Source organism: Cervus elaphus, chromosome 11 (genome assembly GCF_910594005.1).
Source record: "Cervus elaphus chromosome 11, mCerEla1.1, whole genome shotgun sequence".
Lineage (NCBI taxonomy): Eukaryota > Metazoa > Chordata > Mammalia > Artiodactyla > Cervidae > Cervus > Cervus elaphus.
Genome location: NC_057825.1, coordinates 8,597,078 through 8,623,149, shown reverse-complemented (window position 1 = coordinate 8,623,149; position 26,072 = coordinate 8,597,078). Strand labels below are relative to the sequence as shown.

Here is a 26,072-nt window from a genome sequence, read left to right as displayed (position 1 = left end):
CTCATCCATCCCTTCACTGAACCACGGGGGAAAGTGAGGCCCAAAGCGGAGGCCATGCCTGCTGAACTCCTGTCCACAGCGCTGGACTCTCAGAAGCCACAGCAGGGTACTCAGGAGGGGGTGGGGAGTGGAGGGGCTCTGCTCCCTCCTCATACGGGAAGTCTCCTGGGCCCCCACCCAGGGAGGCGGGGTGTCCAGGCCCAACCTTAGCCCTGCCCCTCTGCCTGCGGAGCAGGCCCCCAGAAGCAGTTCCTCCCAAATTCTGCCACCATCTCAACAGGAAAACAGGAAAGCTGAGCTGGGCAGCCAGCGACAGCCTGACCCAGAGTGGAAGTTTGTCTCCCAGGAGGAGCAGGCCGGCCTGAGAAAGTCACCCTGCTGCCGCCGCCCCAAGAGGGGCCTCGCCTCCAGCCACAGAGACTCAGGCCAGGGTGAGAGAAAGGGCTCGCTGTGTTCAATCACTCGGCACAAATCGCCCTGCGGCCCTTCCTCTCCTTGAGCGAGGGAACACCCCCATTTTAGAGAAGGGGTAACTGAGGCCCAGACAGGGGAAGTGTCCTGCTGAAAGCTGCACAGAGAGCCGAGACTGTGCAGAGCATGCCCTCGGCCTGAGCAGTGGTCATCCCAGGGGGTCCGGCCTCTCCTCCTTCCTCTTCCTGGCAGCTTAAAATATGGCAGCGGGGGTGGAGGGGAAGGGAGCTTGGCTTTTTTTAATCCTCCACAACACCTCGCTGTCTGCATGTGGACAGGCCTATCTGTGAGGCCGGCACAGGGCCGCTTCTCTCACGGAGGGCTTGTTTGTTTACTCTGTGTTCAAAATTATAACCTTCGCGGCCCCACCCGGGGCCCGCCGCTCCTTCCTGACTAGTCTTTGCTGTCTGGGGCGTCCAGGAATGGGATGGGCCCCGGGTTCCCGTCCCTGGTCTACCGCCTCTGAGACTCTGGGAATGTCTCTCTCCTTCTTCCCGGCCTCAGTTTACTCAGTTACGAAAACAGAGGAGGGGATGGGCCAGATGACCACAAAGAGGCCTTCCTGGCTAGGAGGGAGGAGGGACTGGGCCAGAGAAAGGAGAGCGGCCACGGCCTGTCGGCAAGCTCCGAACTCGGGCAAGTGGGAGCTGTGGCCGGAGCAGCCCAGACCACAAGCAAACCGCAAGCACCCCTTCCATGCTAACCGCGGCTCTGCAGCCCAGCAGAACCTGGACTCCCCAAGGCCCCAGTCCTGTTTCTCTTTTCTCCCCCTTTCCACCCGCACCTCCAGGGAACACTTCTAAAAACACAAACAAAAAAGCAAAAGCTAAAATGGAAACAGAAGTGCGGCTGTCAGCCCACTCCCCTCTGGAGGTCCCATCACTCCTGAATTCCCAGGCAGGCCAAGGACACCGCTACTCCCCCAGGACTCAGCCAAAAGGGGGCTGCCATGTACCCAGCAGGTTCCACATGCCAGGAACAACTGCCTCCCAGAATTGTCGCAGGGATCACCTTCCCATTTTATGAAGGGGAACCTGCCCAAGGCCACGGGCCTTTCTGGGGCAGAAGCCAGTTGCCTCCTTGTCAAGGCTGGACACGTTGCCTCTTGCGTTGGGCTGACCAAAGTTTAAAACCAACATGCACTTTGGAAACATAAAGACCCACTGTCTTTGTAACACAAACCACACCGCCTTCAGCTTGATGGAAGCTTCTTGGATGGCATGAGGCCCATGAGATCAGGGCTCGTGTCCCTGCTTCATCCCTTCTACCCAGCACAGGCAAGTTCTCAGAGAAGGCACATCCCTCCACAGCAAGATGGCATTATGCAATAAATAATTGCTGGGCACCTGCCTTCAACACAGCCCAAGGCCCACAGGCTCCCGTGAGGTCAGAGCCAGGAAGCCACTAGAGACTGTGCTCGTGCCCCACTGCACAGATTGGCAAAGAAGGGGCCAGACAGGACTTGCCAAAGGTCACCTGGCACCAGCCCGCAGGCTCTCGCCTCCCAGCCTGCACCTGTAAACGGCTCCTGGCAGGTGGGAAGGATTAGAGGCGGGTTAAGCACAAGAGGGTGAGTAGCTTCTGGCCCAAGAGACTCCTGTTCTAGAAGATTCTGGCTTAACAAACTTGGCTGGACACAAAATAGCTCCATTCAGCGTGGAGCATGGGAAGGAGGGACAGCAGCTGTAGCCGGCATGGCCACAGATATGTGGGTGTGGAAGTGGGGTTCGCACTTTCTGAACCACAATTCATTCTTTTTTTTAAAATCTTTTAAAAATATATATATATATTTATGTATATCCATGCACTGGGTCTTAGTTACAGGACATGGGATCTTCAATCCTCATTGCAGAAGCATGTGGCCTCTTTAGTTGTGGCACGTGGGATCTAGTTCCCTGACCTGGGATCAAACCTGGGCCCCTCTGCGTTGCTAGTGAGAAGTCTTAGTCACTGGAACTCCAGGGAAGTCCCCAAACCACAATTCACTCTTGCTCTGCTCCTCCTGGGTGCCCAGTTACCCACTGGAGTCCCTGGCCCTGCATGTGGACCCTGCCCCCAGCGCCCTGGCCCACGCCCTGCACTTTTGATCCCTGAAAGGAGGGACTCCCTCAGCCAATATCCTGTCACAGATGATACACAACAGGAAGGACTGGTGACAAGGGGACATCATCCCATTGATGCCTCACAACAATCTAGCACGTCTAGGCTACCGTAGACCCACTTGACAGATAAGGAACTCGAGGTCCAGAGAAGGGAAGTCATCTGCCAAATGACAGGGCCACTGAGACAAGCTCTCAAATTCAGGTCCTCAGAATCCAGGCCCAGACCTCTTCCCACTCTGCCCCTGGAAGAAAAGGTTCTCATACACAGAGTTGCTGACGAAGGGAGTAAGTCTCCCATCATCAGGGGACTGATAAGCAGGGTTGCAGGACCACTGATTACCTCAATAAAACCTATGTGCTCAGTCGCTTTAGTCATGTCCCACTCACTATGGACTAAAGCCCACCAGGCTCTTCTGTCTTGCCATGGGATTCTCCAGGCAAGAATACTGGATTGGGTTGCCATGCCCTCCTCCAGGGGATCTTTCCGACCAAGGGATCAAACCTGAGTCTCCTGCAACTCCCGCACTGTAGGCAGATTCTTTACCGCTGAGCCACTGGGGAAGCCCAAAACAAATTGATGGGGTCCATCAATCCCACGGGACCAAGAACTGGCATCAGGTCTTCCCAACCTCACACATCACCATCACCAAGGCCTGGTTGCCCCATCATCCCATGTGCGCGCGCACACACACACACACACACACACACACACACACACACACACACACACACACACACACACACACACACACACACACACACACACACACACACACACACACACACACACACACACACACACACACACACACACACACACACGTACCCTGACTGTACCCTGTCCATACTGGTTCGGACCCTTCTCACCACTGGGCTCTCCTCCTCCTCTCACCCACCCTCCTAGGCCTCCCCAGGACACTCAGGACAAGGTCCCCTCTTCTTTAAGGTCAGCCCCTGTGGCTCCCTCCTCTTCACCCCATCCCTCCTCACCCACTGGACCAGTCACCCTTCACACTTTCCCACTGAAGGTCTGTCCCCACTGATGATCCCCCTCACCCTGCAGAGGGGCAGCCAGCCAGGCAGCGCCACATGGGCAGGGGCTGTGGAAGAGTCTGGGACTCAGGATGCCCCTGGGGCCCAGCACAGTGCCTGGCACACAGTAGGAGATCAGTAATTATTGAGTGAATGAATAAAAGAATGACCAAGTGTGTCTGGGGCCAGAGCCCATCGCAGAACCTGCGGGGTCTCACAGACACACAGATGGGGACCCTCTCCTTCAACTTCTAACATCCAAACCCACCCAGCCCTGCCTTTAGGAGGCATCTCAAGACCACAAGGAAAGGATTTTCAGAGGCAGAGAATGCCCGTAAATAGATACTGGTCTTGGGGTCACAGATGGAGAGAAAAGGCACAGACCAAGGCAGAGCCATTGGTCAGAGTCATAAGAGCAATCAGTCAACAGAAACCCAGATCAAGCAAATAAATCGGGACAGACGGCCCGGTGAGGGGGGGCATGTTCCCATCTGTCTTTTGCCTGTTTATTCTCTGGGCCCTGCCCAACATCGGGCACAGCGCAGGCAACGCTATTGACGGACTCTGCTGCATCAGCACAGCTTGTCTCAGTCGTCCACCCACTAGACTGCTGCAGCTGTCCAGGGCCAGAGTCTGGGGGCTCCTCAACCTGGGGCGTGCCAACTTCCTGGAGCACATGGCAGGGGCCTGGGGCCTGAGGCTGCAGGACAGAGCTGGCCCGTGTCTGTCCCGGAAGTGTCAGTCATCAGAGCTACCACGTGCTGTGTTCTCAGCGCTCACCAGCCCCGGGCTGCACCGGGCAGGGGCTGCCACTCTTGATTCTACACCCTGAGAAACCCACACTGTCAACCTCTTTTACAGAAGGGAGAGACCGAGGCTCAGAGAGGGTGGCCGACCTGCCACTGGGTGGCAAAGCTCGGGCTCAAACCCGCGCAGTCTACCTGCACAGCCTTGCCCAGGACTCCCTGCTTCTTTCTGTCTTACCATCCGCGTGTCACCAGGAAGGTCCCTCCACCCAAGCGCATCTGCACACTGAGATGGTTCCCGGGGTGGGGGTGGAACCAGGGGCCCTGGAGAGCTGGGCACTTCCTGTTCTTCCAGTTTGAAAAATCGGTGTGATCAGAAAGATTGCAGCGTTTCCGTGACTCAGGCCCCAAGATCCGACCGGGAAGCGGGGGCACGGCTCTGCTCCACCCTCGAGGGTGTGAAACCTCCATCTTTGCTTCCAACGCTGCCCGGCACCCGTCTTCAGAAAACCCTTTTTCCGCAGGCAGGGAAGTGGGTGGGGGCGGGGCAGGGGAAGGAAAAGCAGCTGAGGAATTTCTGCGACCGCAGAAGGATGCTGCGAGGAGGAGACCCGGGCTGGAGTGAGTCATGAGCTCGGTCTGCGAAGGAGGAGGAGGAGGGGGCGCCGGCAGGAGGGCAGGACTGGCCAAAGACAGACTTGAGTCTGGCTGAGTAATGACCGGAGGGGGGCCTCTGAGACATGCCGCTCTTCCCACTCAGCTCTTCCCTTCCCAGCCCCCTTCTCTCCACCGCCTGCCTCTCTCTGGGCCCTTTTTCATGCTGTCTCCCCGGCCACTGACTTACTCTGTCCCTGTGCTCCCAACCACGGCCAGTAAGATGCTGGGAAGGGAGGTGGAGGGTGCAGATTAAAGAGACAAAGGAGGGCTTGGCACAGAATAAGTGCTCGGTTAAACAGGGCTAAGCAGACAGGTTAGGAGCGGCCCCTCCTTCTACTATCTTCTCATCCTCTGGCAGGAGACAAATCAGTGGACTGCCCTCAAGAGAAGCAGCAGGACATATACAGTCGGTCACACCCAGATGCCATGGACATCAGTCCGTGTCCACACACCCCCCCCCCACCTCCCAGTTCACCGGCAGCCTCTTTGAGCCCACTCCCAAGGAAAGAAGCTTAGAGGCATCAGGGGGCTCCCAGGAATGGACCTCCCTTGAAATGCCCAGGCTGGTGGGAGCAGGCTGGGGGCTGGGGGAGGGGAGGGCAAGTGGATGAATCTCTCTTCAGCAGGGAAGCTGACCAGAGCGGGGAAAGAGACAAACACAGTGACTCAGTTTGCCCCTGAAAACCACCTATTTGGTCACAGGCGAGCCTGGCGATGTCCTGCCTTAGGGGAAAAAACTAAGAAAAACGTCTGCACAGATGGCCTTGGGTGGAACAAGATGGAGTTTTGGGGAATGCTTCCAGGGAGGTTCTGATGACCTGGGAGAGATGTTTATTATACATCGTTTAGTGCAAGAAGCAAGGCATGAATTGAGTCATGGTCTCGGCAGTGGGTAACAATAAGCACAGAAGGGAAACACCACTAAAGAATGAATTCTTGCAGGATGGTGGTGACTGATCCTCCTAGTTTTGTCTCTAAACCTCATTCCTCAGGCGGCAGGGAGGGAGGCCCACGGCCCAGCTTGGGTCCAGAAAGGCTCTTTGGCAGCGTGTGTGGGAAGGATGGAGGGGTGAGGTGGGAGGCAGCTTTGAGCAGGCGAGGCGGGAGCTTGGGCCCCAGCGGTGGGAAAGGAACAGAGTGGAGGCTGGGTGAAGGGGGAGGGCAGGGTCAACGCCAACAAAAGCACATTATGTAAGACGACACAAGAGCAGGGCAGAATCTCCCCAGACGCCTCACCTCCAGGGGCTGACCCAGACCTAAGCTAAGGGCAGCAGCTGAGGCCAGCCAGGAGGGGGTGGGGGAGTGGGGGGTGGCGTACTGCTTCCGGCCGGCCTAGTGGCCTCCCTGAAAAACCCGGAGCAGCATCGAGGACGCCACACACCTAGACAGGCGCAGCCAAACACGGACACCTCCACCCCTAAACTCCTGGGATGCACAACCACAGCTCCAGGGAGGAAAGGCAGGCTTTTAAAATCAGTTCAGAAAACAAACAAAAAAAGATATTCATTACTTTGTTCAATAAATTAAAAAGATACCCCTTTTCTCATATCTGATGGTCCAAAAGGGTGATAATCCTTGGGACTGAAGCACCATGTGCTGTCAGGAGGGAGCCGTTTCAGAGGCTCTGCGTCAATCCATCAAAACGTGACCCAGGCGTTTTCATTTTGAGGCCGCTCTGATAGGGGAACCTGGCTCAGGATGCGTGCAAGGCAGTTTGGGCAGCACCATGGTTACTAGCTAAACACTGCAAACAACCCCACGTTGGTTGACAGGGGTCTGGGTAAGTAAACCGCGCCGTGCACAAAAGGAAACCCACCATCAGAAGGAGGAGGCAGGCTCGTGTTCTGACGTGGAAAGATGCTCACAATATACTGAGGCAGGGAGAAAAGTCAAACCACAGAAACATACCATGGGACCTCTTTTTGTAAACAGAGCTAAATGTGTATGTACACAGCCATGGGCATTTGGGGACCCAGACACACCAATCTGGAGGGATTTCTTCTGGGGAGAGGGACTGAAGGTGGAGGACCTCTCATTTTTTTCATTTTTCCACTCCCAAACTGTCTGTGTGTGTGCCTTACTTTTGCAATCACGCAACATGAGCAGTGGTTGCCTAGAACTGGGAAGGATTGGGAGAGGGTGAGGGGTGACGACTCATGGGTAGAGAGTTTCTTTCATGGGTGACCTAAGTTTCTGAATTGATCGTGGGGATGCTTGCCCGACTCTGTAAACATACAGAAAACCATTGACTGGTCCACTTTCAGTGGGCGAGCTGGCTGGCAGGTGAATTGCGTTTCAGTAAAGTTGCTATTTAATAACAAAATTAGCAACGGGAAAGGTGAGGCCAGAAGAAGGGAAGCAGGCAGGCAATGGCAAACTTCTGCAGGAACGCTCTCAGGTGATAAACCTCAGGGAACTGTGTGTACGTAGGCAGTGGGGGAAAGGAGTTCCTTGACCACCACAATTTCATCCTGGTCAACAGAATTTCCAGATGAACAATCGAGTCCTTTAAGGCTGTCCTTGAGGCAGAAGCCCCCCTCCCATCCCCCACTATTCCATGCCAGGCAGGGCCAGGTCTCCTGCCATGAATGCAGTACCCAACCCCCTACTTGTATACCTTGAGCAACAGTGAGCTCATTCCTTCACCTGCCCCATCTTGGTTTATGTGGCTCAGACCACATGCAAAGAACCCCTCTTACAGCGCTGATAGGAGCCACCAGCACACCTACACTTGTCCTGGCCTCTGCACCAAGCAGAAGCCATGAGCTGGCCTAACTCCCCATCTCTTCACGTCCTAGTTCCTTCCCTGTCACATGGGTCCCCCATCACTCACTGCCGTCCGGACCCCCTCCAGAGAACCCGTGTCCATCTCACACATATGCCAATGCAGAAGGCAATCACAGGTTCCCAAAACTCAGGTGGATTCTTACATCCAGGAAACCAGCATCAACCTTGACCCCAGACCCTGGACAGACCCTGGACAAGCCCTTAACCACAGCTATAACTGCTCCCTTTAAACTCAAACACTGGACCCCTTTCAGGAACAGAGAATAAAGAACCATCTCAATAACAAAGGCAGATGTTTGCTAAGCACTTACTGTGTCCCAAGCACAGGGCTAAGTTTCAGACTTGCATGATGTCATTATTCCCATTTTACAGATAAGGAAATTGAGATTCAGACACAGAGACCCTGAGCTGGCTCAAGTCTGAGGTGTGTGGGGAACATGGCAGGTGGTTCAGAGGAGAAGGGGTCAGCAGAGGATGAGATGGCTGGACGGCATCACCGACTCAATGGACATGAGTTTGAGCAAACTCCGGGAGACAGTGAAGGACAGGGAAGCCTGCAGTCCATGGGGTGGCAAAGAGTCAAACACGACTTAGCGACTGAACAACAAGGCCCTCAGAGCCGGAAGCGACTTTGGCCCTCAGGGTGCACACTGGTTCGGTCACAGCAGGAAACTGAGACCCCGAGAGAGTAAGTGAGTGGCTGCCCGAGGTTGCACAGGCCTCCTGGCTCCCTGGCCAGGGTTCTTCCTCCATGCAAACTCCCCTACGAACGAAGGAGAGGCTCATCCTGCCACCAGCCACACGGGGCCGCCGGTGTGAGAACAAGCCCCTGCTTGCCAGGAGCTTTGAAATCCTAGGATGAAAGGTGCCGTGACAGCAAAAAAAAAAAAAAAAAAGACGGCACCATGGGCAGGAGCGCGCCTGACCCCTGCCAGGACTTGCAGGCTGGCACTCACCTGCTCGGGGTGGGCACAGAGCCCTGGGAGCCACCGGCCAAGCTACAGAACCTGAACAGGAATGGAGCCTCGGAAATCAGAGCACAGCTGACTTCTCTACAGGGCAGCCCTGGGCCGGAGAGGGAGGGCTTTGGAATTTTAATTGTCCTGCAGGAAAGTGCCCCAATGCCCTGGCTGCTCCGTGGGAGGGGCGAGGAGGATGCGACAATCTCCCCAGAGATTTCCCAGGCAGCCCCCTCCGGTGGGAGGGGGGCTGGAGGCTTGCTGGCTGCCTCTCCTCCCACCTGGTACTGCTGGAGCCCCCTCAGGTGAGCCTGGACCAGGAATTTGAGGCATCTGAAGAGGGCTATTAATAGCACTGAAGTTTTGAGAAGAAAGAGGCCAACAGGCTCTGAGTGGGCCCAGCCCTCTTCCACCCAGCCTGGTATCCACAAAGCAAACCCAAGCCTGCCCATGAGAGGACACTTCACCTTTTGTGGCCTCCGTCTCCTCCCTTCAAGGTGGCAGTTCTCAGCCCAGGAGGCAGGAAGAGGGGGAGAGCCAGAGCTGGGGGGGGGAGGGGGCGGAGGGAAACGCCCCCCCCTCAAGAAGGCACAGCACACCCCACCCAGGCGGGGGTGAGGGGGCCCCAAGAGGAGGTCGTGAATGGATGGACTGTTACAGAGCCCTAGGAGGCTGCCACCAACAGGGAGGGGACAGGAAGACTCCGCCCCAGCCTTCCTCCTCCCAGAGTCCAGGCCTGTCCTGCAAACAAGTGTTCCAGGACTTAACCCCCTGCTGGTCTGATGCTGGAGAGGGGCTGACTCACTTCTCCATCACCCCCACTGTTGGGCCAGCCCCAGGCCTGGCACAAAAGGGGATCTCCGGCCATGCGCCCAGGACCCCAGTCACAGGACAAATCTTTGTGTCCAGCCAGGGTGGGGACACAGCATTGGGAGACCCCTGGTTCCTGTTCTCCAGGGGTCTGCGTGGGCAGAACACAGCTGCTGAAACTCTACAGGATGGCAGGACAGACACATCATGATAAGTGTAGGCAGACACAATGTGATAGGTCTACTGGACAGAGAAAGGCAAGTTCAGCTAAGAGCAACAGGCTCCCTTCTCATAGACTGCCCCCCACCATCGTACATGGACCAGCATCCCACACACTGGGGTCTCCCCCATGCCAGAGCTGTGTTAAGTAAGCCATGTGAATTAGCTCACTTAAATCGATTAATAAGCAAGAAAGTATTCACCCCATTTCGAAGAGGAGGAAACTAAGGGGCCAGGACGTTAGGAGACTTGTCCAAGAGATCCCAGATGGGTAACAGACGCTGGGACTCCCCCCTGGCAGCCTCCCCCAGAACTGAGTTTCCCAGGCAGCTTGAGGGTTTTACCCTGTCTCTCCATTCCTGGGGTTTGGGGAAGGAGGAGCCCAGGACCCTAGAGCACTCCCTGTGCTTTCCCAGGAAAGGAAGAGGGCAGCTGCCCCTCTGAGAAGCGGCCACAGTGCAGGGCTGGGAGCAGGCGCAGTTGAAGGAGGGGGCTGAGGAGACTGGGCTCCGGCCTTAACCAGACACCTTAACAAGCTGCCCTCGGAAGCACCCAGCTGTGCCGGCCAGGGACAGGGGTTCTGACCCACCCCTCCTGTGCACCCCATCTCTCCTAGGCCCACTCCCCAGGCTCAGGCTCAGACCCTGATGGGCCAGTCCCTTGGAAGCCTCGGCCACGTGTACTGGGTCTGGGGCCAGAGCAAGCAGGGGCCTGGGACAGTCAGGGAAGGTCAGGACACGCTGGCCGAGTGGGCCCGGTCAGCTTCCGGGCAGAGATACCCAAGGTGAAACAGGGAGGCGGCGACCCTCTTCCACAGCTCAGACTGCGGGAGTGTGTCCGGGAATCCAGAGACCCAGCGGCTCCCAGGGGTGGGTGGAAGTTCGAGTCCCCTCGGGAGGGGGAAGGGCGGGCTCAGAAGGAGCCAGGAAGGGGCACCCAGACGTAGGAGAAACAAGCCTGGACAACAGGTCTTGGCCCTGGGCCACTCCCGCCCTGCCTGGGGCCTGTCTCTCCCCAGACCCCAGCAGGCAGGCCGGGATGGGGGCGTGGCCGGGGCTCCCCGCCGGACCCCCGAGCGCGCTGCGCGGCGTCGGACTCACCTGCGATGTGCTGACGCCGGGCGTCATCCAGGTGCGTGGACAGCACGTCCCCCATGGTAAGGAAGAGCCGCGCGGCCCTATCCGGCCGCCGCCTGCCGCTGCCTGCGCTGCTCAGACAGGCGCCGCTGGCGCCATGGAGCCGGCCCGCCCTGCTCCCGCCGCCCCTGGCTGCGGCCTCTGCCCGGCTAGCGCTCCGGCTCCAGTAGCGTCGGTCCACTAGCTGGCCGCCTCCGCCTCCGCCTCGCGCCCCAGCCCGCGGCCCCGCCTAGCTCGGCCCCGCCCCGCCAGCCCACGCCCCGCCCCGCCAGCCCACGCCCCCGGACTCGAGCCACGCCCCCTCCTCGGTGGCTGGCGAGCGGGCGGGGCAGGGGGCCCGGGGATGCGAGGATCGCCTGCAAGACAGAAACAAAGAGGAGGTCGGAGAAAGCGAGGCCGAGGGGGGAGACGCGGAGCGGGGCGCACCGGACCGTGACCGAAACCAAGAAAGAGATGGCGCTGGTGGGAGGGCGTCTGAAAGGACGGGGGTGCCTGCGGGGTTCCAGCCTGGGTGTCAACCGCCTCCCCCCCCACCTTCCCCGACCCCCTTGGGAAGAGAGCCACACCGGGAAGGACGTGGGGGACCGGTAGGCGACGCCCAGGAGCACTCTTCCCGCCCCTGCTCCCCGGCCCCAGCCCCGCCCGCGGCTGCCAGCTCTCAGGAAGTTGCTTGGCCTTGATCCGACCTGCCCCAGAAGGTGTACCCGCCCGTCTTGCACAACAGTGCAAGGAAAAGGGAGGTGGCAGGGAAAGCTCCGACTCAGAGGCCAGGCGCGCATTCCTCGGGCTCCGCATGTGGGTATTTCACTTCGGAGGTGGCTTGTGGGACAGGAATAGGGGGGGGAAAAAAAGTACAGTTTGTAAAAGATGCAGATCCAAAACCCACGGACCAACATGGAGTTTGGGGGCTGGGCATGGTTGGGTCACAGGTACCAGGAGAACGTGTTTCAATTCTACCCCACTATCCCCCAAGCTGGTAGGGGAGCCGGGTTAACCCCTGGGACCCCCAGATCATGGACTGGGGTAGCAGAAGCCACCCTTGGCTGCTGATGTTCAGACCTCCTGTACTGCATCCTAGGGGTCATCCCGTTTCTGCTTGCTGGCCCCAATGACTGAGTACTTACCCACTTCTTTGTGTGCCCCACCCTGTAATTGGACAGCTCTTACTGTTACTGTGACATAGGCAGAAAGCGATGATAATAAAAGTTAACATTGCTGAGCACGGTGCTTCAGACCTGTCAACGCCAACAGAAGATAGGTTTGAAGTTGACTAATGGGATACAGGCACTCTTCGTGCGTTCGATGATAAACAGCTGCTGGCTCGGCTCTCTGCAAGATGCTGGGGATGAAAAGAGAGGATTGCAAGCTGTCCTACCTGCTCTGGGCCCCAGGACATGTGGCATTGTTGAGAACCTCAGTTTCCTCATCTGTCTACTGAGAAGAATGATGCTTTGTTGTGAGGATTAAAGGAGATAACACGGTGACCAGCACAGCCCCTGGCACAGCATGGGTCATCTCAATAAACAGAACCCACCATTCTATTTTCGTCACAGTCCCTGCCCTCGAGAGCACAGAGAAGCTTGAGGAAGGAACAGAGCATTCTGTCCTGAGGAAAATCACAGCAGGAGTAGTACCAGAACTACAGCTGGAAGAACGAGAATTTTAACAGGCGATACTAAGGAAACAGCATTCCAGGGAGTGGGGATAGCATGGGCAGAAGCACAGGCTTTGAAGAGCAGGATGTATTCACGCAGCAGAGAATTATGAGGTGAAGCTGAAGTCAAGCTGGCAGAGATGATTAGTTTCCTTCTACAGAGATGGAAACTGAGGCCCAGAGAGGGAAAGTGACGTGCCAAGGTCACACAGTAAGGCGGAGGCAGAACCCAGCCAAAGGCCAAGTCTGCAGACATGCTGACTTCTCTTGCACCAGAAGCAAATGATACTACTAGCCTCATTTTCTTTTTCCCATGACCCATACTGTAGACACTGGAAAGGCCTGCTCTAACCTGAGAGGTGGGTAGATCACCGAGGCATCTGACATCTGAACACCCAGGAGGCCTGGACCAGTTGGGGTAAAGGTGGGGCCACAAGCCAGCCTTTTGCAGCCTCTGTGGTGCAAACAGGCCTGTGAGCCCGCAACACCCATGAACTTCTAGGGTCAGGCCCCTAGCCCAGGAGCTCTCCCTCTTGGCTTTGGAGACCTTCTGTCATGTGTCACCACCTAGACCTTCTGAGCACACATGACCTCCCATGTGAGACAAGCAAGCTTGTGAAAGAGGAAAGACACTGCAAACATGTGAATAACTCCCCTCATAGCACAGGGCCTGTCCCCTTGAATTAAAGATTCATTCAGTCCACATAGAAAATTGTAGCAAGGTGTAGGGCAATTGACTGCAAAAAAAAAAAAAAAAAATCAGGGAGGAGATTTGGGAGTGAATGGAAACAGTCTATGTCTTGGCAGTTACACAAGAGTACTTATTTGTCAAAACTCATCAGACTATGTGACTTATAAGGGGGTGCATTTGATTGCATATAAATTCTACTTCAATAAAGTTGATTTAAAAATGAAAAACGGGAAGTTCCCTGGTCTAGTGGTTAGAATTCCAGGGTTTCACTACTGTGGGATTCCGGAGTTCAATCCCAAGTTGGGGAACTGAGATCCTACAAGCCGCACAGCATGGTCAAAAATAAAAAAATAAATAAAATAAAAAATGGGCTTCCCTTGTGGCTCAGCTGGTAAAGAATCTGCCTGTGATGAGGAGACCTGGGTTCGATCCCTGGGTCAGGAAGATCCCCTGGAGAAGGGAAAGGCTACCCACTCCAGTATTCTGGCCTGGAGAACTCCATGGACTGTACAGTCCATGGGGTCGCAAAGAGTCGGACACGACTGAGCGACCTTCACTTCACTGACACCGCATCCAGGTATCACGCTAGACTTTCCCTGCCTTGTCTCTCAGAGTCCTCATAATGACTCTGTTGGAAGAATCACCAATTACAAGGATGTTTTTCCCCTCCTTATATGGCATGCAGGACCTTAGTTCCCCAACCAGGGATTGAACCGGTGCCCCCTATATTGGGAGTCTTAACCACTGGACCACCCAGGAAGTCCCATAAGGATTCTTTTTTTTTGGGTGGGGGGGATCTTCATTGCTGCATCAACTTTTCTCTAGTTGCAGTATGCAGGGGCTACTCTTGTTGCAGAACAAGAGCTTCTCATTGTTGTGGTTCTCTTGGTGCAGAGCACAAGCTTTAGGAGCATGGGCTTCAGTAATTGTGGCACAAAGGGCTTAGTTTCTCTGCAGCATGTGGGATTTTCCCAGACCAGGGCTCGAACCCATGTCCCCTGCATTGGCAGGCGGATTCTTTACCACTGTGCCACAAGGGAAGCCCATGTGGATTTTTAAAAGATGATATTCCATGGTGTGCACTTAGCAATTTAAACATTGGATAGGTGGGCAGGGAGAGAGAGTGCCAGGTAAAGACGTCAGTGTGTGCAAAGGCAAGGAACATGAGTCCCTATGGGCCCCAGGGCCTGACGGCTACTCCCAGGCTCCTGCAGGGACGAGGAAAGAGGGGCCCTTCCCTGGCTGCGTGGGACCAGATGGGAGACTCCCTGAACATCCAGAACATGGAGTTTTTAGCTTTATTCTGGGAAGATTGTAAAATTCTTTAAAAGTTCTCACTCTCCACTACTTAAAGGCAATAAATCAGGCCAGTGCTGATCTTTGGGTGGGGGAAGAATGATTTATTTTTGAAAGGAAAGACAAATGATTGTAGTCATCAGCCGCATAGGAGGAAGGGGAAGGGATCCCAGGAAGTTAGCCATCAGAAGAATTTCTCAACTCTAAAGGTTGGGAACCCCCGTCCTCCGACTGAGGCGGTTTTGGTGTTCAGTTTTTAGTTTGAAGTAAACTAAAGAATCTTTTCATACATCTTTTGGCTACTTGTAAGTAGTTATTCTTATTCAGGTCCTCTGCTTTTCTGTTGGAATGTCTATCTTTTTTCTTTTTTACTTTAAAGATCTTTTTCTACAGGAAGGATCTTTCAACTTGACAAGGCAGAGGCAGGTACAGGGGTGTCTGTGCTCTTTCTCCAGGGCTCTGGGTGCCATCTCGATCCACCAGGCTCGCCCACACCCTTTCCTTGGCCCTGGGCCCCAGAGCCTGGTGGAAGATAACAGGCATGTGGACAAAGGATAGGAATGGTCCAGACCTGGAGCCAAGAGGGGAGGTTCCTTCCTGCCCACCTGCTGGGCCTGCTTACCCCCACCCACTCCCTACACTGCTGGCCCCCCACTCCCCACCCAACCCGCCCCAGGATGCCACCTACAGCCCCTGATTCATCAGTCCTTCAGGAAGTGGCTTCTGCCAAGCTGCCTCCCTCAGGGCTACCCCACCCCACCCCACCCTAAAGCACATTTAGAAACAAGAACCCAAAGGTGAAAAAGAAGACTATTTTGAGAGGGAGGGCCCAGAAGGTCAGAACCAGAGCTTGGACAAAGTTCCTAAAGAAGGGAAGGGATTTGCCCCTGAACATACAGGCTCCTTCCTGGTCTTATAAAAAGGAGGAGGTCCCTTCCTTGCCCTGTTGGTCCCTCTCCCTCCCAGTTGGCTGAGAGCCCCAGCTCTGCCCTCCCCACAAACCTGTCAGACCTGAAATAGCCCAGGAGAAAAAAAAAACAAACACCTCGGGTAAACAACAGGGAGTGTGAATGAATCAGGATCTTGTTTTTAAGGTATATCATGTGTCCACCACTGTTTCTCCAGTTGGCATGGCCCGTTGCTCAGAAGGGACCCTGGCACCCTGCCCAGACCTCCCCTCTTTATTAACTGTTAGGTGATGGAAGGAGATGCAAATCAAAGTCCGTTCCATCTGTCACCTGGCCTACCGCAGCTAAAGTCCTTCCTTGCTCCTCCGGTGGCCAGCTCCCCAGCCACACTCAAGTCCAGGCCCCGTGACTACCAGCCTGGGAGAATGCCCAGCAGCCTCTTTGGCCTCCCTGCCTCCAGCCTCCCGTTTGTTCCTCGCTGGGCAGCCAGCTGGATTCTAAAGCACAAAGATGACCATGCTGTTCCCCTGCTTCAAACCTTCTGTGGCTGAGACTTGCCCAGCGGTCCAGTGGTTAAGACTTCATGCTTCTAATGCAGGGGTAAGGGTTTGATCCCTGGTCAGGGAACTCAGAACCCACTCCTGCGTTCTGCGCAGCCAAAAGCAATCAATCAATAAATAACAATAACAACAACAAAAAATAACCTCTGTGGCTCCCACTGTCCTGGAGATAAAGTCAGATCCCAACCATGGCATTTAGGGCTCTTGCCAGCATCTCTTCATCTTGCCCTTCACAGGTCATACTGACTTTTCACATCCTTGAACTAGCCGGGCTCTATCCTATGTCACGGCTTCCACAGACGCTGATTCCCTTTCCCCGTCTTGCCCCATCCAGCACCATTCATCCCCCAGACCTCAGCTAAAACGACCCTCCAGCTCCCCACCTCACCCACTGGCCTTTAACTCCTTCCTTCACAGTCAGTACATTCGTAATTATTTTGTGTACGATTACTTGTTTAAATAGACCTTCCTCTCCGAGGACAAGGATGTTCTCATTCAAAACGACATCCCTAGTGTCAGACGTAATGGGAGCTTGGGTGAGTCGTGGGCTCTGGAGGGGAATGTGACAGTGGACACCCACCTGGCCCCTGGGACTCAGCAGGCGTGTTTACAGACCTGCCTGCCCACGTGCCTGCCGTGGCCACTCCCACTTTGCTCCCCATTTGATAGCATGGTTGGTTCTACAGAGTCTCTGCTTGAATACCTCCAAGAACGGAGTGCTCACCACTCCCCTAGGTCATGACGCCCAGTTGGACCCAACAACCCCAAAGTCAGACGAGGGGGTGTTGAAGTACCAGCAAATAGGCGGGGAGTGAGAAATAATAACAACGAGATGATGAAGACCACAAAAGTTCCTGTTCACTGTTCCTGTTCAACTTCTGCTGTACTCAGCTCTGGGCATGACGCCCTCTACCTCACTGAGTCATGGCTACCACTCTGTGAAGGAGGCCCTTTGCAGGGACACTCATCTTCAAGGAGAGAGAATTCAGTGTCAGTGAGGTGAAGTGACCTAGCCAAGGTCACACAACACCTAAGAGGTGAAGAAAAGCCCCACACACAGCTTGGCCAGCGTCAGAGCGGTCATACACTGTGCTACACACCACCATCCTTCCAGACCTGACCCCTAGTTCTCAGACACTATACTATGCCTACTATATACTCACCCCCTGGTTTATCACTTAACAATGTAATATGTAAAATGAGCATCTTCCTATGCTAATAAATGGTTAATTCTACAAGTTTTAATGGTTGTATAATCAGATGGTAAAGAATCTGCCTGCAATGCTGGAGACCCAGGTTTGATCCCTGGGTTGGGAAGATTCCCTGGAAAGGAGAATGGCAACCCATTCCAGTACTCTTGCCTGGAGAATTCCATGAACAGAGGAGCCTGGTGGGCTATAGTCCATGGGGTCACAAATAGTAGGATGCGACTGGGAGACTAACACTTTCACTGCTTTCAGTATTGAATTGTATGACCCATTAAAGTATTTGCCTATGACTGGACACTTGTCTTCTAAATTATCTTCTGAGGCTATATTTCTAGAAGTGAGATGATTGGTATAAACCTCCTTTTGAGGTTTTTGACATGTGGTGACAGATGGCCCTGATGAAATAATTGTAGCAGCCGGTGTCCCCTGACACTTGTCATGTGCCTGTCATATGTCCCTTGTCAAGAACCCTCTGTTGTCATGGTGACCAATGCACAAGTCTAAACTCCCATCTCACCCCACCCTGCAGAGTGAGAGCCCCCGAGAGCAGGGACCCCAGGGTGGCCCAGTTCCTGACTTCCTGGCACGTCCCAGAGAGAGGTTGGCTGCTGAGCCAGCGTTGATAGCCACCCAGTTCCTCCAGGACCAGCCAGGAGGGGTTTGGGTTCTGCCAACCTCCGCCCAACCCCTTCCATGTGAAGCCTGGTTTCCTGCTGGGCTGAGGCGGCCCCTCACCAGCTGGTGACTCAGAGCCTGGCCAGGATGGCAGCGTTGGCCGTGCCTCCCCAGCGCTCCGAGTGACTAAGCTTGCGGTGAAGCTGGGCGGGGCTTCTTGGGTGGGGCCTTCCTCTATCCCTTCAGTCTTGCTGATTTTTATCCTCTGGGTCTTCCAGACAAGATGGGAATAATCCTGGGTTCTGTGTGCCTGAGTACATAAGGGGTGACTGAGATGTCCCCCTGGGGGCACCTCCTTGCACGGGGAGGAACAGAGGAGGCCCAAGAGGAAGGTGGGGGCGAGGGAGAGATTTAGTGAGGAGAGCGTAGAGCCGGGTTTGGGGGTGCGCCCCACTGCTGCGTGAAAAAGGGCTGGTCAGGGACCCAGGGACAGGGGGCTTTCAGGACTGGGCCATCTGACCCCATTCAGCACATCTGTGAGAATTAGGACAGTCCAGTGACAACAACAGACCGGGATGGTCTTGCGCCACGGCTCCAGCTGGCTTGGCAAGGGCGGCATGGGCTGGATTCAGCCTCTGTTACCCTGTCCACCAGCCACATTTATTTACTTACTTTTAAAAGTATTTGTTTATTTGGCTCCACTGGGTCCTAGTTGCAGCATGTGGGATCTAGTTCCCTGACCAGGGATCGAACCTGGGTCCCTTTCATTGGGAATGCAGAGTCTTAGCCATTGGTCCACCAGGGAAGTCCCAGACACCTTTAAAAAGGGTTTGACCTGCACACTTGTGCAGAGGTGAAAAGGCAGTGGCAGGGGTGGTATTCCTTCCAGGGGGCATTTGGAAATGTGTGTATGAGGGCATTTTTAATTACTACTGCGTCTAGTGTCCACAGAGGTGCAAGAGGTCTACTGAGACTTTTAGTGCCTGAAGTTCAGTGATGCCAAGCATTCTGGTGAGATGGCCAGTCCTGCAAAGGAACAACCCCACCTGCCTAGCTCCCTCATCCAGAGCTGACCCCTCTGCTGCCCAGTTGCTTCTGGAGAGGATGGTGCTGACTGTAGAAGAACCTCCCAGTGCTCCAGGTGGTTTTAAGATACATTGTCTCACTAACTAGGCTTGAAGCTTCCCTGGCCAGGGAGTGAAGCTGACATTGCCATCCTCACTAGTAACAATCATGGTAAGGACGCGGGCATGAACCCTAGTGGCCCCTACATGCTGGGCACGGGGCAAGGACTTTGGATGTTTTATCTTCGTGACAGTCCCACGAGGGCTGCACTAATAGTATCCCCATTTCACAGGTGACGGAACTCAGGCTAAAGCAGTTGGAAGGGTGGGTCTCCTTCATTTCAAAGCCCTACTCCCCGCCGGTAGGACAAAACTGGGTCCATTTGACAGATGGGGAAACTGACACACAGATATTTTCACGGCTCCTCAACTAGCCACTGGCAAAGCCAGGCAGACTCAAGATGTCTGGGCTCTTTAATCAGAAACCTGCCCACTCTACCCCTATGCCAAAGGCCCATGTCTGTAAATGGGGGGCAGTTTAATAAGACTAAAAAGCTCCGAGGAAAGGCCTTCCTATGCCTGCTCTCTACCCATATTGCCTACTTTTTCCAAGGGTACCCTGCTCTGGAAAACTTGAAGGTAATTCCTTTTACCTAAAGTAACCTGCAGGGAGACTTTACCCCTTTAAGGTGTCTTCCTGTCACTTTGAAGAGTTTCAAAGATGCCATATCCTTGTTCTCCGCCCACTGGGAAAGCCCAGAGCTGCCCCCGAGGTGAGCAGCAGTCTGCGTATCCTTCAACCTTCTGTGAGGACTGACTCACCATCCTGGGCCTCAGCTTTTGTAAAATGAAGCTAATAATCCCCGTCATTGTAGGGACTGCTGTAGGGAGGCAATGGGATCAACCAGGTACACACAGACTTGGCCAGGGCAGGGCACACCCATCAGATGCTGGCTGCCCTGGTGATGATCGTCAGCATCTAGAGTGGAAAACAGACAGTCTACACTGGATTTTAATTCTGATGATACGAGGTGGACAGTGGCATGATAAAGCTTTGAGCCAAGAGTGCTGGGAGGGTATGGCACAAAGCAGGAGAGCTTCCTGGTGGAGGAGGCACTGTCTGAGCCGGGCTGTGATGGATGCAACAGGATTTACTCTGAAGAAATCATGCATCCCAGGTGCACCAGCTGAGTTGCAGAGCCCTGATCTGTAGAAACTCTCTGGGACATTCTCCAGGTGAGAAAGAAGGATCCTGTGGAACCTGGGAGGGGCTGTTTGGGTTTTGTTTAGTCATTCAGTCATGTCTGACTCTTTGTGACCCCACAGACTGTAGCCCACCAGGCTCCTCTGTCCCTGGGATTTTCCAGGCAGGAATAATGGAGTGGGGTTGCCATTTCCTTCTCCAGCCAATTTGGGCAATAGGGCCAGAAGTACAGCTTCTTTTTTTCTTTTTTATTTCTTGATGCCTAATTTACATACATCAGCTGCAAAACTCTCAATGAATTTTTAAAAATATTTTTGCAGCTTCATTGAAGTATACCATTTGATGATCTTTGGTGTACGCACACAACCACAGAACCATCACCACAATAGAGAAATGAAACATACCCATCACCCGCCAGAGTTTCCTTCTGCACCTTTGTGATTCCCCCCTCCTTCTCCCACCTGCCACTGATCTGATTTCCATCACTGTAGGTTAGTTTGCATCTTCTAGAATTTTATAAAAATGGAACTATACAGTATTACTCCCCTTTTGTCTAACTTTTAAACTCAGTATCATTGAGATTCATCCAGGGTGTTTGGTACATTAATAGTTCATTCTTTTTTATTGCTGGCTTGTATTACACTGTGTGTATGTACTATGGTTTTTTAATCAATTCACCTATTGATGGCCATTTTAGTTGTCTCCAGTTCTGCGCTATCACAAATACCTGCTGTGAACATCTGTGCATAGCTTGATTAATTTTTATCCATGTAGATACTTGGGTATAGGGCTTCCCTGGTGACTCAGTGGTAAATAATCCGCCTGCCAATGCAAAAGATGAGGGTTTGATCCCTGGGTCAGGAAGATCCCCTAGAGGAGGAAATGGCAACCCACCTGGGATATTCCATGGAGAGAGGAGCCTGGCGGGCTACAGTCCGTGAGATTGCAAAAGAGTAGGACACGACTCAGCACCTAAGCAACAGCAACAGATATGTGGGCTTAACCATCACCCAGATCAAGATATGAGATACTTCCAGCACCCCAGAATGTTCTCTTGTGCCAGTCCACATTCTTCCATAAATCAGCTTGTTTATCCTAGAACTTCACATCAGTGGAATTAAACAACAAGGCAACACATGTTCCTTTGTGTGGTGGCTTCTTTTGTTCTACATTATGTTTCCAAGATTAATCCATGTTATTAATTCTATCGGTAGTTCATTCTTTTTATGGCTGTTCGGTATTCCACTGTATGGATACACTACAAAGTGTTTACCCATCCTCCTGTTGATGGACATTTGGGTTGCTTCCAGGTTTCGACTATTATAAATAAAGATGGTATGAACATTTATGTATAAGGCTTTTTGTAGACATATGTTTTTCTCTTGCTGACTGGGTCACAGCGAGGAGTGGAATTTCTGGTTCATAAGTAAGAATGCCTCTTACTAGAAACTGTCAAACATTTTTTCAAGATGGTGGTACCATTTACACCCCTACCGACAATGCGTGAGAGTTCCAGTTGCTCCACATTCTTGCCAACATTTGTTATGGTGAAGCCTTTTAATTTAGCCTTTCTGGTGGTGAGCAGGGTTATCTCATGGTGGTTTTGTTTTGCATCTCCTGTATGACTAGTAAGTAATGATACTCTGTCATATGTTTGTTGAATTTCATTTTTCATTTAAATTTTGTGTTACTGCAAAAGTAAAGAGTCGGGCACAACTGAAGTGACTTAGCAGCAGCAGCAAAAGTAAAACATGCTTAATGTAAGACATTCAAGTCCAGAAGTATCTATAAAGTACAAAATGAAAAAATTTTAACTTGCTCTCCCATTTTCCCCTCTGGCATTCAGTTCAGTTCAGTCGCTCAGTCATGTCTGATTCTTTGCGGCCTCATGGACCGCAGGACATCAGGCTGCCCGTCCATCACTAACTCCTGGAGCTTGTTCAAACTCATGCCCATCGATTCTGTGATGCCATCCAATCATCTCATCCTCTATGGTCCCCTTCTCCTCCTGCCAGCATCAGGGTCTTTTCCAAGAAGTCAGTTCTTCATATCAGGTGGCTAAAGGATTGGAGTTTCAGCTTCAGCATCAGTCCTTCCGATGAATATTGCTAATGCCCCTGGCATTAGCTAACAATTTATTGTGTAGCCTACATAAACAGATATAATTGCATACACACGTGCACATCTACTTACATTTTTTTCTAACCACATATACAAAAGAATTATCTTTTTTTTTTTGTTTTGAGTGTATACTGTGTGCCAACTTGAAGCTAAGGGACTGACATACATCCTATCATTGAATCTTTACAATAACTGTGATATCTGGGTAAAGAGACTAGGACCCAGAGAGGTTAAGATGGTTGCTAAGGTCACACAGCTTTTAAGCATCAATGCCCATACTTGAACCAACATTCAAAACACCAGATGGATTAACTGAGATGCTATCCTCTTACCTATAAGAGGTTGCTTACTCGCTCAGATTCACTTGTCCTTTCATTTATTCAGCAAAGAGTCTTGAAGCCCATTCCAGGTCCTGCTCTGCCTTTCAGAGCCACAGATAAGCTGAGGGATCAGACAGGTAGATTGACTAATTTAACTTAGAGAGAAAGGGGTATGATGGGAGAATTATATGGGGCAACTCAGATCCAGATTTTGGGTCAGAAAAGCGTCCTTCACAGGAGGCCTGAGGCTCTGACTCAGGCCACTGGATGCCGACTCACCCGGTCCTTCCTGAATTAAGCTCAGATTTTGAAGGCTTCTGGAGGAATTGAAGGGTGTCCCAGGTGGTACTAGTGCTAAAGAACCCACTTGCCACTGCAGGAGAGGTAAGAGACATGGCTTCGATACCTGGGTCAGGAAGACCCCCTGGAGAAGGGCATGGCAACCCACTCCAGTATTCTTGCCTGGAGAATCCCATGGACAGAGGAGCCTGGCAGGCTGCAGTCCATGGGGTCGCACAGAATCGGACACAAGTGAAGCGACTGAGCATGCACCAACATATGGGGGAAGTGAGGTGGCCCCAGAAGGAGGGGCCGAGAAGGGAGGGCTCTGGGGTTCTGCTAGTGGTTTGACTAGACCCTGAGCTCTACCAGCCCCAACTAGTATGTGCATGTGGTTGCGCTTTAAACATAAAACTCCTTTCAGCACTGTAGAGTCCACATCTCCGTCCACATCTCTGTGCTGGTCTTACTGACTTATGATCACAAGGAAACATTTTCTTTCTTTCTTTCTTTTTTTTTTTTTTTTATGGCACAACTTATATATTTCAAATGGACAAAAAAATTAGTATCATTTACAGTATATTAAGATAAACTGCCTTTGAATGGGAGCTTTCTTTCCAGTACTTTGAGGTCTACAAGACGAATCTAGAAAATTTACTACTGGGGAAAATGAAGACTGCTTAAATCGAATGGGGGGCAGGGGAGGGCCTGTGGTTTTTCTTTTTGATTAATTGCTGTAACACTGTCCTTCAGGTGGCTGAGGGAGTTTCATATTTTCTTTAGACATCATTAGGCGCCAAAGCTCTTGCAGGACAACTTTGATGCTATACGAATTCTGCCATTTTGCTAGCACTGATATGGCTCTTGGGTCCACCACTCCATTAGAACTATTAACTCCATTCATATTAATTTTTGTTACAAATCTTACAAAGGGGGGTGCTTCTGGGTATTTAGGTCCACATTCTATTTTAAGGCTGTATATTCGGTTTTCATAAATTGTCCGAGCCCGTGGTGGCTGACATCTTGTCGCTCAAAGGCCGGCCCCTTCTTCACCCCACAAGGAAACATTTTCATGGTAAAAAAAGAAAAGGGTCCTGGAGGAAGTGACCCCTGAGGTATGTGTAGGACACCCAGAGAAGAGAGGACACAGAAACAGCACATGTGGGAGAGGAAGGCAGGAAGCCTCTCTCTTCGCCGAGGTTGAGGCTGAGGTTGAGTGGAGGCAGATGAGGTGGAGGGGCAGGGTCAGCAGCAAGACCTTGTGACCATCTTACAGAGCCTGGCTCCCTTGGGAGCAAACATGGGGACCGCAGAAGAACTGGAGTCACAACTTTCAGATTCCAGGGTTTTAGGACTTAATTTCCTTCCCTCCCCATTCTGCAAGATTCTTTTGCAAGGAGTACACAGTGTCCTGGCCCGGGGTCGAGGGGGTGAGGGTGAGGGTGGGAGGGTGGGGGGAGGGGTTGGCGGCCACCCAGACGCCGCGTTCCACAGCTGCTCCCAGGGCAGACGAAGCGGCAGCGGCAGGATTCAGGCTGCCTTGGGGTCACGAAGGAACCCATTGCCCCCTGGTGGTGACCTGGATGCAGCCGTGAAGGGAAATCTGACTTCCGCAGCACCCCAGGAAATGCAGACTGGGCAGGTATCCAGAGGTCCCAGACCTCCCATCTCAGTCACTGGTGCCACCAACCAGCTGTTCCACCGAGGCTCACCCTCTAGACCCCTCTTTCTCTCAATTCAACCCACTGTGGTTCCACCAGGCTGATCCTCCCCCCACCTCCATTTTGCCGTAGCCCCCCAGATGGTGTCTGTGCTGTCTGGACCACTCTGGCAGTCTCTACACAGAAGCTGTGCCTGTGTGCTCAGTCGCCGAGTCACGTCTGACCCTTTGCCACCCCATGGAGCCCACCTCTCCCACATTGGCAGGCAGGTTCCTTTACCACTGAGCCAGTTGCTACCAAGGTGCCTGCTAATGTGGGAGACGCAGGAGATGTTGGTTTGATCCCTGGGTGGGGAAGATCCACTGGAGGATGAAAGGGCAACCCACTTCAGTATTCTTGCTTGGGAAATTCCATGCACAGAGGAGACTGGAGGGTTATAGTCCATGGGGTTGCAAAGAGTCCCACGCCACTGAGCAAGCACAAGGGAAGCCACACAGAAACTAAGGTGATCTTTTTTTCTTATTATACAGTAAATTGCACAATCTGAAATATACAGCTTGATACCTTTTTATATATGTAATCACCTGTGTAACACCCACCCAGATCAAGATAAATGTCCAGCACCGGAAACCCACCTAGTTCCCTCTCCCCACAAAAATGAGCAGTATTCTAATCTCTATCACCAAAGATCCTTGTGGTCTGTTGCTAAACTGTAAGGAAATGGAAACAGTGAGAGACGTTATTCTGGGGGGCTCCAAAATCACTGCAGATGGTAACTGTAGCCGTGAAGCTAAAAGATGCTTGCTCCTTGGAAGAAAAGCTATGACCAACCTAGACAGCATATTAAAAGCAGAGACATTACTTTGCCAACAAAGGTCCATCTAGTCAAAGCTATGGTTTTTCCAGTACTCATGTATGGATGTGAGAGTTGGACTATAAGGAAAACTGAGCGCCGAAGAATTGATGCTTTTGAACTGTGGTGTTGGAGAAGACTCTTGAGAGTCCCTTGGACTGCAAGGAGATCCAACCAGTCCATCCTGAAGGAGATCAGTCCTGAATATTCACTGGAAGGACTGATGTTGAAGCTGAAACTCCAATCCTTTGGCCACCTGATTCGAAGAACTGACTGATAGGAAAAGACTCTGATGCTGGGAAAGATTGAAGGCAGGAGGAGAAGGGGATGACAGAGACAGGGATGATGAGATGGTTGGATGGCATCACCAGCTTCGATAAACATGAGTTTGACCAGGCTCAGGGAGTTGGTTATGGACAAGGAAGCCTGGCAAGCTGCAGTCTATGGGGTCACAAAGAGTCAGACATGACTGAGTGACTGAACTGAACTGGAAGAAATGGGGTCATCACATAATGTACACTCTTGCCTTTCATCTGTCACACTCTGAGGTGTGGCGTATATTTATACGTTTCCTTTCTATGGACAACATTCCACCATGTTGATGAACAATTTTTAAAACCTTTTACTTGCAAATAGTTTTAAACTTATAGAAAGTTTGCAAGAATTAAAATAGTTCTTATTTAAAAAAAAGAGCACAAAGAGCACACTCATATAGCCTT

The 26,072-nt window shown here is 52.7% G+C and overlaps 2 protein-coding genes across 2 annotated transcripts in view; both read right to left on the bottom strand.

Moving 5' to 3' along the window:
* The window catches only part of NIBAN2 (niban apoptosis regulator 2), a 53,162-nt gene extending 42,019 nt beyond the window's left edge, over nt 1–11,143 (bottom strand). Inside the window, exon 1 of the mRNA XM_043916807.1 lies at nt 10,884–11,143. Coding sequence (XP_043772742.1) covers nt 10,884–10,938 — 55 coding nt within the window. The 5' untranslated portion in view covers nt 10,939–11,143. The remainder of the gene's footprint in view (nt 1–10,883) is intronic.
* A 12,287-nt stretch (nt 11,144–23,430) lies between these two features.
* LOC122703075 (ubiquitin-conjugating enzyme E2 variant 1-like) lies at nt 23,431–24,622 on the bottom strand. Its single transcript, XM_043917170.1, has 2 exons — nt 24,617–24,622; nt 23,431–23,854 (listed from the first exon to the last, which is right to left on the bottom strand). Exons 1-2 carry the CDS (start codon nt 24,620–24,622, stop codon nt 23,567–23,569), a joined length of 294 nt encoding a protein of 97 aa, XP_043773105.1. The 3' UTR covers nt 23,431–23,566.
* Between the last annotated feature and the right edge of the window lie 1,450 nt (nt 24,623–26,072).